Raw genomic sequence first — 18,492 nt, forward strand, 5'->3', positions numbered from 1 at the left:
CTGCGCATGCGCAGGTGGAACTGGCGTGATTAGTTGGTGTTGCTGCAGTGACTCAAGCGCAGAGTGGAGTGGTCTCCGGAGATGCCTGACGGTCTGTTCTGAGGAGCGGGTAGCAGCGCGATGGAGCGGGCCAGGTTAGCTGTGTGGATTTCTTCCCTTAGAAACAGCCTGGGAATAGTCCTTGTTGTTTGTTCAGTGTTCCAGATTTGCAGAATTTAAAGTATTGTTGTATATAGTGGAAATCCAGGCTCTAAAGTTCTTTGTTCTGGAGAACTGAATGAGATACTTTTGAAGGTTTGGGGATTGGTTGTACCTCCCTGGACGGTGCTCTGACCATGTCGTGTCGTATTGCAGCTGGTATATGCCACCATATCGTGTCCTGTCAGATCCTTTCTAAAGTGGCCTTTTGTCCTTGAGATCTGAGGCCATGACTGTGGTTGAGGAAGGTATATTGTGATGACTATGGTGCGAAAGATAGGGGTGGAATCACTGGGGAGTCCGCAGTACCAAGGAGGGGGTGACAGGGTAGGACATCCGGTTTTGGTGACAGTGGTATCTCAGGGGTAGCAGCGTACTCGCAGTGGTAAGTATGGTAAGGAAGGATCTTTAGGGTGAGATATCCACTATGATGTGATCGTGGTGTAGCAATGGTGGTCGCCATGGTGGTCGTCATGGTGGTGGTGGGAGGGAGTAGAGGGTAGGCAGTTCTTCATGGTGATGGTAGTGAGGGGGAGATACGGTGGTCGTGCTCGTGGTTTGGGGGGTCAGTGAGGTGGCCACAGCGGCAGTAATACAGAAGAGATGGCGGGGTGACTAGCAGGGTGATCATGGTTGCCACGGGAGGGGACAGTGAAGTGACCGTCATGGTGGTGGTAGGGAGGGGCGGAGTTGGTAAGCTAGGGGTGGCTGTCATGGCGGTGTTCGGGAGGTGGTGGCAGGGAGGCCACCGTGAGGGTGCTACAAAGCGGGCGGCACGGTGAAAGGGGTGACCCACCTTGGATATGGTATGTGTGGGGGGTGGCGAGGCAGCCATGATGGTGGTGACGGGAGGGGCGATCGGGTGGCGGTGGGTACCTTGGCAGAGTGGCCGCCATGGCGGTGGTTGAATGAGCGCGTTAAGAGGGGCGGGAGCAGTGGACCACGAGTCTGGCGGTGGGCTGATAGAAGAGGCGAGGGGTCCACACCTTTAGTTTGAGGAAAAGGGGAGAACGTTCAGTTGTTCTCTACAGTCTTAAGAGTCTGTATTAGGGTGAACCTACTCTCCATTGCTCACCTAAAGGAATAGCTGCAGAAAAGTTTGTCTTCAGATATTTTACTGCTGTATAATTCCTTGCTTTTGAAGTTTTGGTATAAGATTAGGGGTATGGTTTGCAGAGCTTGCTTTATGAACTTGTGAGAGTTGTGCCAGGTTCTGGGATGTAACACTGCAGAGGCGTGTCTTGTTTGCATGCATCTTTCCCTGCCTTCGGAGTAAGGTTTTCTGGGGTCCACTGCCGCGTCACTACCATTGTGAGGCTCGCCAAGATGGCTGCCATTGCAGATGTGTCGATCTGCGCAGGCGTGACCGGGTGGGGGGCAACCTACACCTCCGCCAGTGCCGCAGTGGGGGAAGGGTAATGTATGAGGTTTCTCCCAGGCAGCAATTTCCGCGGCACCTTCAAAGCGCAGCGCTGAGGGGAGGAGGCTGGCAACGTGGGCAGCTGCCTCCTCCTCAAAGTGCCGCAGTGGGGAAGGGTGCGGGATTTTGGATGCGCAGGCGCAACTGGGAAGATAGCGTCTCCGCCCCGCAGTGGGGCGGGCACCAGAGGAGGGGGTTTGTGCAGTGTCCACTTGGTGGGGCTGGTAGCTACCTCCTTCACCTGTATGCTGTAATGACTGCTCCTTTCCTCTTGGGTTGCCATGGGTAGGCAGAAGGAAGACATGGATTTGCTGAGCTGGTACCTTGGGCCGCCCCTTACCCATAAGGCCATTGGAGTGGAGATGGCAACGGGGCAAGGGATTTATACATTCTACGCCTGCGTAGACTGGCAGCCATGCTGTGCCCCTGCCTTTCTGTTGAACCATAGAGGAAAGAGATGGGGGTCTGCAGGCAGGGAAAGAAAGGCGAAGTCACCGTGATCTGCAGTGCTACTACTTCAGGCCACCTTTATCAGTGGTGCTGATTTTAAGTGTTTTCTCACTTAAAGAGAGCCCCACCTTTTCATTTTTGTAGATTCCCTAGGTTGTATTATGACCAGTCTAATTATTCTTAATATTCAAATGGGATTCGTGACCCTTTAGAAAATCCCTTATTACATTTGATTTCCCCTTTCCAGATTTGATAATTGTAGGACTGCATCATCTTTAAGAGTCTGTCATATTTCTTAATGTGTGGATGTTCTTTTTGTGACGCAGCCTTCATATAGTTTCCTTAAATCGGGGGTCAGGGCTCCTCCAGGGTTCTTAGGAGCTGAGACCTGTAAGTATTGTTTGCTGAAGAGGAACAGAGCAGAGAATCAAAAAAGTAGAATGCTACACGGCTGTAAGTACAGGTTGGATAAGGGAATTCTTGCCCCAGTTCAGTTTTTAAAGTGATGCTTTTGACCCATCATTTTTGAAATGGGAACTACTGTGAAAATTAGGTGAGAATATATAATTAACAAAGTAACTATTCTGTATTCTGTATTCCACCTTTGGAGGGGAGCATTTTCAAGGACTTCGTTTTTCTTTGCAGAATGCTGGTGGGCAGGCTTTTCTCTTTCCCCGCCCCCTATCACAGACAAATATGGTTGTGCTAAGTTGGAAGGTAATTAAGGAAAACAAACCCAGAAGTCTTGGAAAGCTTTGTTATGGAAATTGTTTCTTTTTGAGTAGTTTTAAAAATAGCAGGAGTTTGGAATTCTGCCATAAGTACGGTTTGCTCATTTTTCCCTACTCATATACATATACTATTTCAAATATATTTTGCTTAACTTCTGATCGTTTTGGATATTTAGAAAATGAGCGTGTATTACCTTGGTCAGCCATTTTGTAGTTTTACACGCAGGCTCAGGATGTCAATATGGCGGATCCCTTTGGAAAGACCTCTGAAGTTTCAAGGTCTCTGCCCTGCCCACTGAATATTTGGCTTAGTATCAGGACTTTTTGAAAAATGATGCGGCCTTGTGAACCCTTTCTGTGATTTAGTGCAAGGAAACAGTTCAGGGATGGTTGTATTGCTACTTAAGGCAAGGTAGTGTCTAGTTTGGATTTATTCAGATTATTTTGTATTATCTTCGTTTGCCCAACGCATCTGTCCCACCTTTCATTGCTGAAATCCTTTCCTCATATGTGGTGATGTGACATCTTTATTCCTGTCCTTTCCTCTGAATGTGCTCAGATTTTTTTTTAATTCCACACTTAAGATGTCAAAGTCTCAAAGTTAATCTTTTTTTTTTTTAATTGGAGTTTAGTTGACACACAGTGCTTCATTAGTTTCAAGTGTACAATGTAGTGATTCAACAACTCTGTTCTGCAGTGTTCATAAGTGTAGTTACCCTCTGTCACCATGCAGTGCTGTTAAAATACATATCATTGACTATATTCCCTATTGCATCCCCAGCCTGTACCTCCCACTTCCCTTCACCATTTTGTCCATCTCCACCTTCTCTTTTCTGGTAACAACCACTTTCATCTCTACTTTTGGGTGCCTGTTTCTGTTTTTTTGTTGTTGTTCCTTTTTTTTTTATTCCACACATAAGTGAAATAGTAAGGTATTTGAATTTCTCTGACTTATTTCATTTAACATAGTACTCTCTCGGTCCATCCATCTTGTAAAATCTGGCAAAATTTTCTTTATAGCTGATTAATACTGTATTTATATACTGCATCTTTATCCATTCATCTATTGACAGACACTTCGATGGTTGCTTTATTACCTTGGCTATTATACATAATTCTACAGTCAAACCCAGGAGTGCATGTATGTTTTTGAATTAGTGCTTTTGTTTTCTTTGTATAAATACTCAGAAGTAGAATTACTGGATCATGTGCTATTTCTATTTTTAATTTTTTGAGGAACATATATACTGTTTTCCACAGTGATTGAAAAAGTTTACATTCCTACCAAGAGCATGTGAGTTTCTTTTTTCCACATCCTTACCAAGACTTATTTCTTGTATTTTTTAAAGGTTTTATTTATTTATTTGACACAGAGAGAGAGAGAGAGAGAAAGAGAGAGAGAGACAGTGAGAGAGGGAACACAAGCAGGGGGAGTGGGAGGAAGAGAAGCAGTCTTCCCATGACCAGGGAGCTGGATGCGGGCCTTGGTCCCAGGACCCTGGGATCATGACCTGAGCCGAAGGCAGATGCTTAATGACTGAGCCACCCAAGGCGCCCAGTTGTCTTTTTGATACTAGCCATTCTGACTGGTTTGAGGTGATATCTCATGATGTTAATGATTTGCATTTTCCTGATGGTGAGTGATGTTGAGCATCTTAAGAGTATGTTGGCTCTCTCTATATCTTTGAAAAGTCTGTTCAGTTCCTCTACCCATTTTTAATGGGATTTTTTGATTTGTGTGTTTTTGTACATGCATGCATTGGGTTTTATGTTATTTATATATTAACCCGTTATCAGATACATTATATTACTTAAACTTATCAGATATATCACTTGCAAATACCTTTTTCTATTCAGTAGGTTGCCTGTTTTGTTGATGTTGTCCATGGCTTGCAAAAGCTTTTTATTTTCGTGTAGACCCTATAGTTTAATTTTGTTTTCGTTTCCCTTGCTAGAGGAGACCTATATATAGGAAAATGTTGCTAAGGCCAACGTCCCAAGAAATTATTGCTTATATCTTCTTTAAGGAGTTTTATGGTTTCAGGTCTCACACTTAGGTCTTTCCATTTTGAGTTTAATCTCTTACTTTGACACTGTACTCTGTTACTTAGCTATATATAGAAAGAATCCTTGAATTAATAAGCAGGGTATGGATATTTTCTCAATATGACAGGGACAATGAGACTTGTTATCTTTCTTCAGTGTGCATTAGGATTTTATTGCTTGTGTCCTTTTCCTCTTCCCCTTTTGTGGCCCAGAGCCATAAAGCTTAAGAGTTGTTGATGGTTAAGGTTGCCTCTCTCACTAGCAATGGTTGTGTAAGGGAGTCACTTATTTTGTCTTCTAGTTCCTGAATGCTGGCTGGCTTAGAATTTGCTTTTTGTTGGTTTGCAGGTTTTGGCTTAGAGGCACTGATTTTCTCATGATTATGGGAAGATCTGTAGATTAAGATTACCTCACATTTTCTTTTTTTAATTTTTTGTTCTTGAGATCTTAGTAGTTGAATTTTTATTAGTTTTTTTTGGGCAGAACATAAGGCATATTATATATTTGAAAGAATGTTAGGCTATTTGGAAAAACATTGTTGATCTCATCACTTGTTTCTCAGTGTATTTCCAAATTAGTATTATTTTTTTAATGAAAACAATTTTGGAGCAAAAAAATTAACATTGTACCCATAGAATTTTTTCCCTATTTTTCATTAACTTTTAAAAGTGTATTCTCTGCCACATGTGCGGCTTGAACTCACAACCCTGAAACTGAGTCACATGCTCTACCAACTGAGCCAACAAATCCCATCACTTTTTCCTTTATTGTTTACTTATTTATTTAAGATTTCATTTTTAAGTAAGTTCTTCATCCAGTGTGGGGCTTGAACCCAAGAGTTGCATGTTTCACTGATTGAGTCAGCCAGGCACCTCTCTATTTTTCCTTTAAATGCTTATTTTCTGAAAGCTGGTTTCTAGATTGGGAATGCAGTAGAAGATTGTAAATGCATTCATATGTATGTATATTTAGAATACACTTCCTATATTGTGAAAACAGTGCTGCTCTTTGATGATTTTACATGTAGCTTTAAAAATGGATTTAGGGGAGCCTGGGTGGCTTGGTCAGTTGAGCGTCTGCCTTCGGCTCGGGTCATGATCTCAGGGTCTTGGGATCGAGTCACGCATCGGGCTCCCTGCTCAGTGGGGAGCCTGCTTCCTCCTCTCCCTCTGCCCACCTCTCTGCCTACTTGTGATCTGTCTGTCAAATGAATAAATAAAATTTTAAAAAATAAATAAATAAAAATGGATTTGGAAAATTGAATAATTTCATGTGCTGTTTCATTTATCCCATGAACTCAGATCTTTTCATACTGAGCAACTGCTATGAAGGAATAAAAGAACTGAAGATTTTTATTTCTTTAATTTTTTGGTAATGGAATATTTTCAATTTTACGATTAGATCAATCATAATTGATGGCCTATGAGCCATAAAGGTTTATTATGGTTCTTTTTATTACATAGTTTTAATATATTAAATACATTTGTGAAGTTATGTTTGATCAATATATACGTCGTTCCTTTTTGGCACTGAATGACATTTCTATTGTGTTGACTATACCATAACACACCATATTTGGTTTATCCATTTTTTTAGTGGTTGTACTTTAAGTGCTTTCCACTTTTTGGCTCTACGATAAATGTTGCTGGGAACATTCACACTCAAGTTTTTATATATATATATATAATTATTTTTTTTACTCCCTCTTATGTTCAGTTCGGCAGTACATAATTTTACTCCCTCTAGGAGTGGGATTAGTGTCATATGCTAACTCCATGGTACACATTTTTTTAAAAGGTTTTATTTATTTATTTGACAGACAGAAATCACAAGTAGGCAGAGAGACAGGCAGAGAGAGAGGAGGAAGCAGGCTCCCTGCTGAGCAGAGAGCCCAATGCGGGGTTTGATCCCAGGACCCTGGGATCACGACCTGAGCCGAAGGCAGAGGCTTTAACCCACTGAGCCACCCAGGCGCCCCCATGGTACACATCTTTAGGAAGTGCCAGAAGCTCCACCATTTCACATTCCCACTACCTGTTTCTCTACCTCCTCCACTCTGGAGGTATGAAATGGTATGTTTGTAGTGTTTATTTGCATTTCCCTAATAACTGTAGTGTTATAAAGTATTTTTTTAGTGCTCATATAAATGTCTGTTCCAATCTTTTCATCCATTTTTAAGTGGAGTTTTTTTTCATTTTATTGAGTTGTAAGAGTACTCGAGCTGTGCGAATTGCAAATATTTTCTCCCCTTTGGCTGGCCAGCTGTACATAAAGTGTCCTTGAAGCAAATATATTTTTTACTTCAGATGAAATCCAACTTATGGATTCCTTTCTCAGGTACTTCAGGTATCTTAAGAAAACCATTGCCTAATCAAAGGTCAAGGAGAATAGTAAATTATATACTTTTATCATTTAAAAAATCTGATATGTATATATATGCTTTTTAAATGATTTCTATTGCTTGATTGAAACAGTAAAGCTTTTATAAGTAGTAAAAGAACTTGGGCTTATTGGAAAGCTATTTGATTGGGTTACTTTGCATAATCTAACATGAATTTGAAAATAACAAGGGTTCAAAGAATTAGTTTGGGGGATGCTTCTTTTGAATTCTGCCATGGAGATACTACATTGCATGACTTGTAAAATCCTGTTTATGCTATCCTCTCTGATTAGCATTGTTAAGTTGCAGTTTTAAGAGTGGTTCCTGTAGTTTCTAACATGGATGGATGACCCAGGTGGGAGATTTACATGCTCACATCCTTTGAGCAGCCATTTTGTGAGCTGTTCTGCCGATCATCAGACAGTGGTAGATATGTTGGTTTTATGTATTTATTTTTGTTTAAGCATCCTTTTTATTTCTTGTTTTATAAATCCTAGGAAAACAGCATTTGCACAGGGGGTTGCTTCAGTAGAAATTTTATAATTTAAATGTTAACGCTTTTTCCATTATACTAAAAGATCTGTCCCAATAAAATATTTTCAGGCCAGGGGCACCTGGGTGGCTCAGTCAATTAAATGTCTGCCTTTAGCTCAGGTCATGACCTCAGGGTCCTGGAGTCAAGTCCCTCTTCAGACTCCCTATTCAGGGAATATGCTTCTTCCTTTTTGTCCCCCCTTTCCTACTTCTCTCTCTCTCAATCTCTCAAATAAATAAATTCAACGTATCTTTAAAATATTTTCAAGCCAGTTTTGGAATCAACATTGCTGTTTTTTTCAGGTGATGTAGGTATGGGTAGGAGGTTAGTGCATATATCTCTGTAAATGTATAGCTTTATATCTGTATATATAAAAACATGTGGAAATAAATATTTTCTTTTTGCTTATTTCTCTGATATATCCAAGCCCCCAGTTTTCTGATATCTCATGCTGTCAGGGTTTTTTTTTTTTATTTTTTAAGATTTTGTTTATTTATTTGACACAGAGAGAGAGAGACAACAGAAGCAGCAGCAGAGGGAGAAGCAGGCTCCCCCAGAGCCAGATATGGGTGGGACCTGATCCCAGGACCTGAGATCTTACCTGATCCAAAGGCAGACGCTTAACTCACTAAGCCATCCAGCCTCTTGCACCTCTGGGGGCTTTTTTTTTTTAAACACAGATTTATTTATTTGAGAGAATGAGGGGGAAAGAGACAGAGCGTGCTTGTGAGTGAGGGTAGGGACGGAGGGAGAGAAACCAAGCTGACAGCCTGCTGAGCACAGAGCCTGACAAGGGGCTCCATCTCACCACCTGAGATCATGACCTGACTGACTGAGATACTCAGGCATCTCTGACATTAAGGGGCTTCTAAAGGGAGGAAGTGACTTTAGGGTAGATCCTGACTACTAGAGGATATTGTCATTAAAATTTTGCCTCCTTTCTTTTCCACCATTTTTATTGAGATACAATTGGCATACATTATTACTGTACCTTGTTTTAATTGGATTATAAGCACTTTTTTTCTTTTAAGATTTTATTTATTTATTTGACAGACAGAGACCACAAGTAGGCAGAGAGGTAGGCAGAGAGGAGGAAGTAGGCTCCCTGCCGAGCAGAGAGCCTGATGTGGGGCTCGATCCCAGGACCCCAAGATCATGACCTGAGCTGAAGGCAGAGGCTTTAACCCACTGAGCCACCCAGGTGCCCCGATTATAAGCACTTTAAAAACTCCGTCATATTAAATATAGTTTTAAATACAGCCTTTAGAGGCTCAGTCGATGCTCTGGTCTTCAGCTAGGTCATGGTCCTGGAGATCTGGGATCAAGTCCCACATTGGGGGGGGGGGTCCCTGCCCAGTGGGGAGTCTGCATCTTCCTCTGCCCTTCAACCTGCTTGTGCTCTCTCTCACTTGCTCACTCTCTCAAATAAAACATTTTAAAAATAAATATAGCCTTTAAGTAAGTGGTTATTTTAAAATTGATGAAATCTTATCAAATAAATTATTCTTTCTGCTTCAGGGACCGCTTACACCTGAGACGGACTACAGAACAGCACGTGCCAGAGGTGGAAGTCCAAGTCAAACGTAGGAGGACAGCCTCACTGAGCAACCAAGAGTGAGTAGTCTCATTTGAGAACCAATTTAGAGAAGATACAGCAAAACAGTCGAATCAACCTTAACCAGGTAGTACTAACTTATGTTAAAAATTTCAGTAAAATGCATTTTTTCCCAAATGTGTAGGTGGTTTTATCAATAAAATTCTAAATCCTTCAACTTTGATATTAAAATTATTTGTTTAATTTATGTTGTTACTAAATTCACTTCTATGTTTGCAGTTTTTTTTATTCAATGACCAAATGCTAATTTACGTATTCATGCATATGCTGCATTATTCAGATTTTTATTTTTCATTAGTACATTTATCCAATTAAAAACTTAAAATGTAAGGAACCTGGGTCGCTCAGTCAGTTAAGCAACTGCCTTGGGCTCAGGTCATGTCCTGAGATCTAACCCTGCATTGGGCTCCCTGCTCAGCAGGGAACCTGCTTCTCTCTCTCCCTCTGTTTCTCCTGCTTCTGCTCTCTCAGTCGTGCTCTCTCTCTCAAATAAAATCTTTTTTTTTTATGATTTACTTACTTATTTATTTGACAGAGAGATAGAGTGCACAAGTAGGCAGAGAGGCAGGCAGAGGGAGAGGGGAGAAGCAGGCTCTCCACCGAGCAGGGAGCCTGATGCAAGGCTTGATCCCAGGACCCTGGGATCATGACCTGAGCTGAAGGCAGCTGCTTAACCGACTGAGCTACCCAAGCACCCCTCAAATAAATAAAATCTTAAAAAATGCTTGAAGTGTGTACTTTTGTTTCTCTTTATTTTTTAATTTAAAGCTTTTATTTATTTATTTGATAGAGAGAGATCACAGGTAGGTAGAGAGGCAGGCAGAGAAAGAGGGGGAAGCAGGCTCCCTGCTGAGCAGAGAGCCCAACATGGGGTACATTCCCAGGACCCTGAGACCATGACTTCAGTCAAAGGCAGAGGCTTAACCCACTGAGCCACCCAGGCACCCCCATTTGTTCCTCCTCTTACATAGGATATCTACACATAGATGCACACACTTTTATTTTTTAATTTTTTCAAAAGATTTAATTATTCATTTTAGGAAAAAAGAGTATGAGATGGAGCTTGGGGAGGACTGGAGAGAGAGAGAAAAATCTCTAGCAGACTCATTACCAAGCATGGAGTCAGATGCAGGACTCCATCCCAGGACCCCAGATCATGACCCAAGCCAAAATCAAGAGTTAGACACCTAACCAACTGAGCCACCCTGATACCCCCCGACACTCTTAAATTTAGGTTTCCAAAAGGGGGATTTTAACAAAATATACCAACATTTTGAATCACCTGATACATAGTATTTATTGGAGCTTCCATTTTGTTATTATCACAAATCTTGACAGAATCAGTATGTAGCATTCTTTTTATTTTCCTAAAGCTATTTTAGTTATTATCCAAAATTACACATGTTAAAAGTACATGAATATTGTCTCTTTATAAAACACATAACTTTGAGATAGAAAGTATCTGCTTCAACTTGCCATCTGTCCTTTCCCCTTCCCTCCCTAGAGAGGATCCATAGATATGTAGATGTCTATACTTTCATACCTTTTCCTGTTTGTTTATGTATATGCACACATGGAAGCAGGGAGAGGAATGGAGGCATACTTGTGATCTCTTTACATATGCAATATTTATTGTTCTGCAACAATATGTCTTGGGGATCTTGCTATGTCAGTACATACAAATACCTTATTTTAGAAATTGTAGAATTGGGTGGTTTAATGATTTTATTTATTATTAGCTTACTGATAGATAGGTTTACATTTCTTAGCTATTATCAACAAAGATAAGGGCAGTCAATTTGAAAGTTAATATTCTTTAATATTAATTATTTACACTTTATTTCAGTTCCTCAAATACAAAGCTTTTTTTAAAAAGGCTGTTATAAAATGGAGGTAAAATTTTGTCTTCTATTTCTGTTATTTTCTTATTTTATATGGGAAAATTGCAATATATTCACTTGCACATTTTGAGTTACTGGTGAGGCTAGCAATTTCCCCATTTTCCCTGTTTGTTTATTCTTCTGAGCTCATTATTCTTTACATTTTTAGTTTGGTAACTTCTTTAAAAGAAGTATCTTCTGAATGGATATTCTATATAATTTGTTCTATTTTTTAAAAGATGTACTGGTGATAAAAGAAAGGCAGAGATTGCATGGAGCACTGGGTGTTATACACAAACAATGAATCATGGAACACTACATCAAAAATCAATGATGTACTGTATGGTGATTAACATTACATAATAAAAATAAAGTAAAATAAGATAAAATAGGTTCTAACCAACAAAAAAATAAATTAAAAGATTTATTGAACAAGGGAGAGAGCATGAGCCATGCACAAGTGAGAGGGGGTGGGACAAAGGGAGAAAGAATTCTCAGGGAGATTCCCTGCTGAGCATGGAACAGAGTTCAACCCCACAACCCTGAGATCCTCACCTGAGCCAAAATCAAAGAGTTTGGCCACTTAACCAACTGAGCCACCAAGTTGCCCCTATAATTTGTCCTTTATAATTGACCTTTTGCCATATTAATTTTCTCTTGTATGATAATGTCTTTTGTAACTTAAAAGCTTTTTTTAAAAGATTTTATTTATTTATTTGACAGAGAGAGACACAGTGAAAGAGGTAACACAAGCAGGGTGAGTGGGAGAGGAAGCAGGCTTCCCACTGAGTTGAGAGCTCAATGCGAGACTCAATCCCAGGACCCTGGGATCATGACCTGAACCAAAAGCAGATGCTTAATGACCGAGCAGCCCAGGCATCCCGTATAACTTCAGAGATTTTAAAAGTGCCATTTTTGGGGCACCTGGATAGCTCAGTGGGTTAAAGCCTCTGCCTTTGGCTCAGGTCATGATCCCAGGGTCCTGGGATGGAGCCCCACATCTGGCTCTGCTCAGCAGGGAGCCTGCTTCCCCTGCCCTCTCTCTCTCTCTGCCTGCCTCTCTGCCTATTTGTGATCTGTCTGTTAAATAAGTAAATAAAATCTTTTTTTTTTTTTAAAAGGTCCTCTGGAAGTATCTTAAGGATGTTTAGAGATTGCAGTTGAGGGGTGCCAGGGTGGTTCAGATGGTTAAGTCATGATGTCCAGGGCCTGGGATGGAGGCCTGAGCTCTGCATCAGGCTCCAGCTCAGTGGGAAGACTGTTGCTCACTCAACTGCCTCTCTCCCTATTTGTGCTCTGTCTGTCTCTCTTAAATGACTAAATATAATCTTAAAAAAAAAATTTTTGTAGTTGAGGTATAGGGGATTCTTTTGAAGGGAGATTCTTTTGTTAGTGGATAATGGTTTTATCATAGTTAAATTTTGTTAGAGCCTTTATCTTGCACAGGACTAGTGTGAACCAGCATAATAAATCCCATAACTATCTCTAAGCCCTCTTTTAGGTGTCATTTTCTTGTCCAAATCTATGGAAACATTTTATTGCTTTCAAAGAAGAAATAAGTTCATTTCCTAACCTCTGCTGTTTATATTATATATAAATACTACAGGGTGCTAAATGGGGAAGGGGAGTTTCGAGTTAGGGAAATAGTGTAATTTCCCCAGTCATTTCTCTCATTTTGAGAGTAAGTGTATTATAAAATGGGTAAGCAGTATTGTTACTTGCTAAGCTTTGCATACTGATACGTATGCTCAGAATTCTCTCAGTATTTGGATAGTTAATAGCTGTAGTCTGTTTATTTTAATGATAACTCATCAATATATATCCCACATTTTCGCAGACCATAAGTACTAAAAGTCAGTATTCCAGAGAAATTGTGTGGTACTGGTTATAATGCTAGTAAAGATTTGCTATTCATGTTCCATCTAAGATACAAAGCAAAATTGAATAAAAACCAAAACGATGCAGACAAAACCTCTCGTAGACCAACAATTATTGTTAATAGAAGCTCATTGGTTTTTATTCTTGGAATTTATGGTTGTACCATCTTCCAATAGATCTGTCAAGTAAATCAGTTTTTGATCTTTGGGGCTGGTGAATGTCTTTCCCATTTCTTGATGTATTATAAATTTGAGAGAATTTGGAGATGGGGGCTGGAGAGTCTCCTGGAAAGTATATTTTATGCATCCTTTTGCATTTTATGAAATGAAATCTGTATTGCATTTTATTTTCTCAATTCTAATTTAGTCTACAGCTGGGTTTCAGGTTAACCAAGAGGAACACTCCAACAGGAGTTTTAAAATGCCAAAGAATATATTTTTTTCTCTGAAACACTTCTAGAATCATATTAGGTGAGACTCTTAGTTGCCTTTTGGAAATAAATAAGTAAATAAAATAAAATGGGACAATAAAAATGTGACAGTTTAAAAGCATGAGCAGTGTAATTCAGATTCTTAATGGAGCTAGTGCAGATCTGACATGTTAAGGGTATAGTCCCCTCCCTAAGATTATCTTCAGTGCAGATACCAATTGCAAGTCCTTGAGTTTCTAGGCCACTTGCACTTCTGAACGTCCGGATAGAGATTCAGGGTTTCCACTGTTTCCTCAGGTTCCATAATTTGTTGGAATGATTCACAGCACAAAAGAAAAGCACTACACTTACTATTAAGATTTCTATAGAAGATACAAATCAGGATAAGCCAAACGTAGAGACTCCTAGGACACAATCCATAACTTCATGACCTTAGGTTGTAATACTCTCAGCTCATCAGTGTATATATATCACCAATCAGGAAGCTCACCAGAACTTTGGGTGCCTTTTGTTTGTTTTTTTTTTTTTAAAGTATTCATCATCACTAGCCATCAGGGAGATTCAAATCAAAAACCACATTTAGATATCACCTTACACCAGTTCAAATGGCCAAAATTAGCAAGACAGTAAACAACCTGTGTTGGAGAGGATGTGGAGAAAGGGAACCCTCCTACACTGTTGGTGGGAATGCAAGTTGGTGCAGCCACTTTGGAGAACAGTGTGGAGATTCCTCAAGAAATTAAAAATAGAGCTTCCCTATGACCCTGCAATTGCACTACTGGGTATTTACCCCAAATATACAGATATAGTGAAAAGAAGGGCCATCTGTACCCCAATGTTTATAGCAGCAATGGCCACGGTCGCCAAACTGTGGAAAGAACCAAGATGCCCTTCAACGGACGAATGGATAAGGAAGATGTGGTCCATATACACTATGGAGTATTATGCCTCCATCAGAAAGGATGAATAGGGCGCCTGGGTGGCTCAGTGGGTTAAGCCGCTGCCTTCGGCTCAGGTCATGATCCCAGGTCCTGGGTTCGAGCCCCACATCGGGCTTTCTGCTCAGCAGGGAGCCTGCTTCCTCCTCTCTCTCTGCCTGCCTCTCTGCCTACTTGTGATTTCTCTCTGTCAAATAAATAAATAAAATCTTAAAAAAAAAAAGAAAGGATGAATACCCAACTTTTGTATCAACATGGATGGGACTGGAAGAGATTATGCTGAGTGAAATAAGTCAAGCAGAGAGAGTCAATTTTCATATGGTTTCACTTATTTGGGGAGCATAAGGAATAGCATGGAGAACAAGGGGAGATGGAGAGGAGAAGGGAGTTGGGGGAAATTAGAGGGGGAGATGAACCATGAGAGACTGTGGACTCTGAAAAACAATCTGTGAGTTTTGGAGGGGTGGGGAGTGGGAGGTTGGGTGAGCCTGGTGGTGGGTATTATGGAGGGCATATATTGCATGGAGTATTGGTTGTGATACATAAAAAATGAATTCTGGAACACCGAAAAGAAAAAAAAATTGAAAAAGAAAAGAAAATTTCATGTATTTATTTGAGAGAGAGAGAGCATGGGTTGTGGGTGGAGGGAGTGGCAGAGTGAGATGCAGACTCCCTGCTGAGCAGGGAGCCTGACATGGGGCTTGGTATCAGGACGCCTAGGACCCCGGGATCATGACCTTAGCTGAAGGCAGATGTTTAACCAACTGATCCACCCAGGCACCCTGTCTTCTAGAGTTTTTATTAGAATTTCATTATTTAAACATGATTGAATCATTCAGCATGGTGTTGAACTCCGTCTTCCTTGATGCCATCCCATCCCAAGAGGTCAGGTCCATGGCCCTACACTCTAATCACATACTTGCTCTTTGTGGCTTGGCCAGCCTCTATCCTGAATCCTCTTGTTACTATTAGCTTAGGTGTGATCCAAGGGGCTCATCAAGAATAATGAAGATATTTCTATCACTTGGTAAATTTGAGAAATTAGAGATTACCTTCCATGAGCCATGGACAAAGTCCAACCTAATTTGTTATTATATAACAGAATGTTTAAAGTGTATTTAAAAACTAGGAAAACCGTGGAATACCTTTTTTCAGGCCCGTTTCCAAATGTAACTATTGAGTAGTTTCATAAATAGACACATACATATATATAATGCATATGTGTGTGATACATACATACATACACACACACTTAGCAAGAACAGAACTGCTGGTGATTTATTTTTATGCTTGACTTGTTAGCCAGCAATACTTCTAAATCATTATTCATAGAATCAGATTCACAGCCAAATAACTGATCCATAGAGATATGTTGAGGACTTTTGTCTGAATTCCCTTCCAACTAATAGGTAGGTAGTTTATATAGTTTAAGAACCTAAAAGCTGGGGCACCTGGGTGGCTCAGTGGTTAAGCCTCTGCCTTCAGCTCAGGTCATGATCTCAGGGTCCTGGGATCGAGTCCCACATCGGGCTTTCTGCTCTGCAGGGAGCCTGCTTCCTCCTCTCTCTCTCTCTCTGCTTGCCTGTCTGCCCACTTGTGATCTCTCTCTGTCAGATAAATAAAATCTTAAAAAAAAAAAAAAAAGAACCTAAAAGCTTGGGCTCTGGTATTTCCTTGTTTCAGATGGTTACTCCTTGGAGTATTCAGTATGGCTAACAGCCTTAATGTCTTGGTGGAAATGCCTTAGCAAATGCCTCCTTCTTGCTAAGGGTTAAAGAATTGTTTTCAGATAGGAAAGTGAGTGATGCATATGGTTCTGATGTTTTTTCCACAGGGTTTTTTAAAACAAAAGAACTTTTTTTAATTTTAAAGTTTCTTTGTGTAGTATCCCCACAGTAGTAAGTGTCCTTCTGTTCCTTGCACGTTCTGTGTACAGAGACTCCTGTTTCTTCTTAGAATATCTTTATAAGATAATAGGAAGCTCTGACTCCAATTGAGGCTCTCCTTAATGTAAGGATCTACACATTTTCTTTCATTTTGTTATCCTTTTAATTTTCTCTTTCCATTTATATTCATTTTAATGTATTGTGCTCTGGTCATAGGTGTCAGCTGTACCCAAGGAGATCTCAGCAGCAGCAAGTACCTGTGGTGGATTTCCAGGCGGAACTGAGACAGGCATTCTTAGCTGAGACACCGAGAGGTGGTTAAAGCAGTTATTGGAACATCCAGGTAGCTGATTTCCAAGTGAAAAACCAGGTTAGAATTAATTCAGTAATGGTTAAAAATAAATAAATAATGTGTTTGTAGGTCACTTAATTATTTGGGATGTGTTGAAATAAGTTTTTTTCTTAAAAATTTCCTAATTAAAATTAAATAAAAGTGTTCTTATTGTAGGCACATTGCAGAAAGATCAAAAAAGTAAAATCAAGCAATAGGACCTTGGTCGTCTTAATCCAACACTTAGTTTCCCAGTCATTCTAGTTCATGCTTTTTAGGTAGTTTTATTTGTGTCTAATTTCTGTTGATTTTCCAATTAATATTATATAAACATACTGCATTATAAATAGCTGCTGAATGTCCTGCTAGTGAAAGCTTTGTAATTATCATTTGCGAAAAACTTAATCTTTTTCCTGGTAGTTTTAGTAAAGCTTCAGTGAACTGCTGAGCATAACATATTAGGATCATCTCCTCTGATATGCAGATGTGAAAATAAACTAAATCAGAAATATAAGCTTAGGTACATTTTCTAATTGTATTATGAAGTATTAGTCACTGTTACCCTGAAAAAAGGGAATACTAGTTACGATATACTTTTACCTGCATTGATTGTTTTAATTACATTATCAGTTTTGCCTGCTGAATTACAAATACATACCACATTCATAATCAAGTAAGTTAAATAATTTTCCATGCATATTTACTAATTATCCCTTTTTTGTTTTGTCTTTTTCACTTTTTTAACAATGTATTTGAATCAGCTGACAATGTCAGTGTATTTGATTCAGCTGACAGTGTGATAAAATTGTTATCCATGGTATTTTCAATGTGATATGGATTTATTTATAGTCTGTCTTTTTATGTTTTATGTGACCTTTTTTAAATTTTAAGATTTGAGTACCTGTAATCCAAAGGATTTAATATACTTTTTAGAAACCAAGAGACAGTTTTATAGATGAGTTTATTCTAGATTTTCTATTTCTGTTAGTGTATTACCTCTTGACTCAAATTACTTGGGCCTGTTTATAGCCACTATTTTGGTACTAAATTAAAAGATAGAAACAAATTTTCTGAGAAGAATTCTCCCCAGCTGAATCCTTTACTCAGCATTCTCCAGTAATTACCTGAAGCTGATTGCAGGGCAGTGGACTTTATTTCACACAGTAGAATCTGAGCATTGTCCCCAGCTGTTCCCCCAGAGTAAAGCCATTTTTAAGAGATTGAGAACAGATTTTTTTTTAACCAGGAATTTTTTTCTCTTCGTTGTAGTTCGTATACTCTTATAGTTCCTAAGTATAATTTAATTTATTTATTTATTTATGTGGGGCTCAAACTTAATGACTCTGAGATCCAGAGTCACATGCTCCACCAACTGAGCCAGCCAAGCATCCCTGTAATAATTAAATCATACAGTATGATCTTGCATATAGGATTATCTGATTTTCTGATCTTATGTTTTATTCTAGTCTCAAGTGTTTGTTAACCAGCACTAGTTTCTAAGATTATTTTAGCTACATCAGAGGTTTCGCAAAGGAAATTTTAATTGGCACACAGTCTTGTCCTTTCATTTGTGTATGGTCTGTGGCTGTATTTGTCACTACAGCATATTGAAGTAGTTGTGACAGATTGAATGGCAGGCAAAGCTTGAAATACTGTCTTTTCCCTTAAAAGAAAGTTCTCAGGCATCTTTCTTAGAGAATCACATTTAAAGATGAAAACACCAAATTGAGACAATAGGGGGTCTAGTAATATTATAGAAGGTGGTGAAGAGGAA

The 18,492-nt window shown here is 39.5% G+C and overlaps 2 protein-coding genes across 4 annotated transcripts in view; both read left to right on the plus strand.

The window, feature by feature from the left end:
* SNURF (SNRPN upstream open reading frame) lies at nt 1-17,535 on the plus strand. Of its 2 annotated transcripts, XM_047736149.1 has the most exons (4): nt 1,489-1,903; nt 9,279-9,374; nt 16,604-16,730; nt 17,480-17,535. In XM_047736149.1, exons 1-3 carry the CDS (start codon nt 1,617-1,619, stop codon nt 16,707-16,709), a joined length of 489 nt encoding a protein of 162 aa, XP_047592105.1. In that variant the 5' UTR covers nt 1,489-1,616; the 3' UTR covers nt 16,710-16,730; nt 17,480-17,535. The 2 variants fall into 2 exon arrangements, with proteins under 2 accessions (XP_047592106.1, XP_047592105.1); XM_047736150.1 differs by lacking the exons at nt 1,489-1,903; nt 17,480-17,535 and adding an exon at nt 1-134.
* SNRPN (small nuclear ribonucleoprotein polypeptide N) overlaps nt 16,620-18,492 on the plus strand; it is a 14,248-nt gene continuing 12,375 nt past the window's right edge. The window contains exon 1 of one of the 2 annotated variants that reach the window (XM_047736148.1): nt 16,620-16,757. The gene's annotated coding sequence lies outside the window, so the exon portion shown is untranslated. The remainder of the gene's footprint in view (nt 16,758-18,492) is intronic. The other variant, XM_047736147.1, reaches the window with a different exon arrangement.

This window comes from Lutra lutra, chromosome 7 (genome assembly GCF_902655055.1).
Source record: "Lutra lutra chromosome 7, mLutLut1.2, whole genome shotgun sequence".
Lineage (NCBI taxonomy): Eukaryota > Metazoa > Chordata > Mammalia > Carnivora > Mustelidae > Lutra > Lutra lutra.

Bases quoted from the DNA above. Each gene is read 5' to 3' on its own strand.
- SNURF (XM_047736149.1), top strand. From the start codon at position 1,617: ATGTATGAGGTTTCTCCCAGGCAGCAATTTCCGCGGCACCTTCAAAGC. The intron at 1,904-9,278 runs GTAGGCAGAAGG...TTTCTGCTTCAG, and splicing joins TTCCTCTTGGGTTGCCATGG to GGACCGCTTACACCTGAGAC. The intron at 9,375-16,603 runs GTGAGTAGTCTC...CTCTGGTCATAG, and splicing joins GCCTCACTGAGCAACCAAGA to GTGTCAGCTGTACCCAAGGA.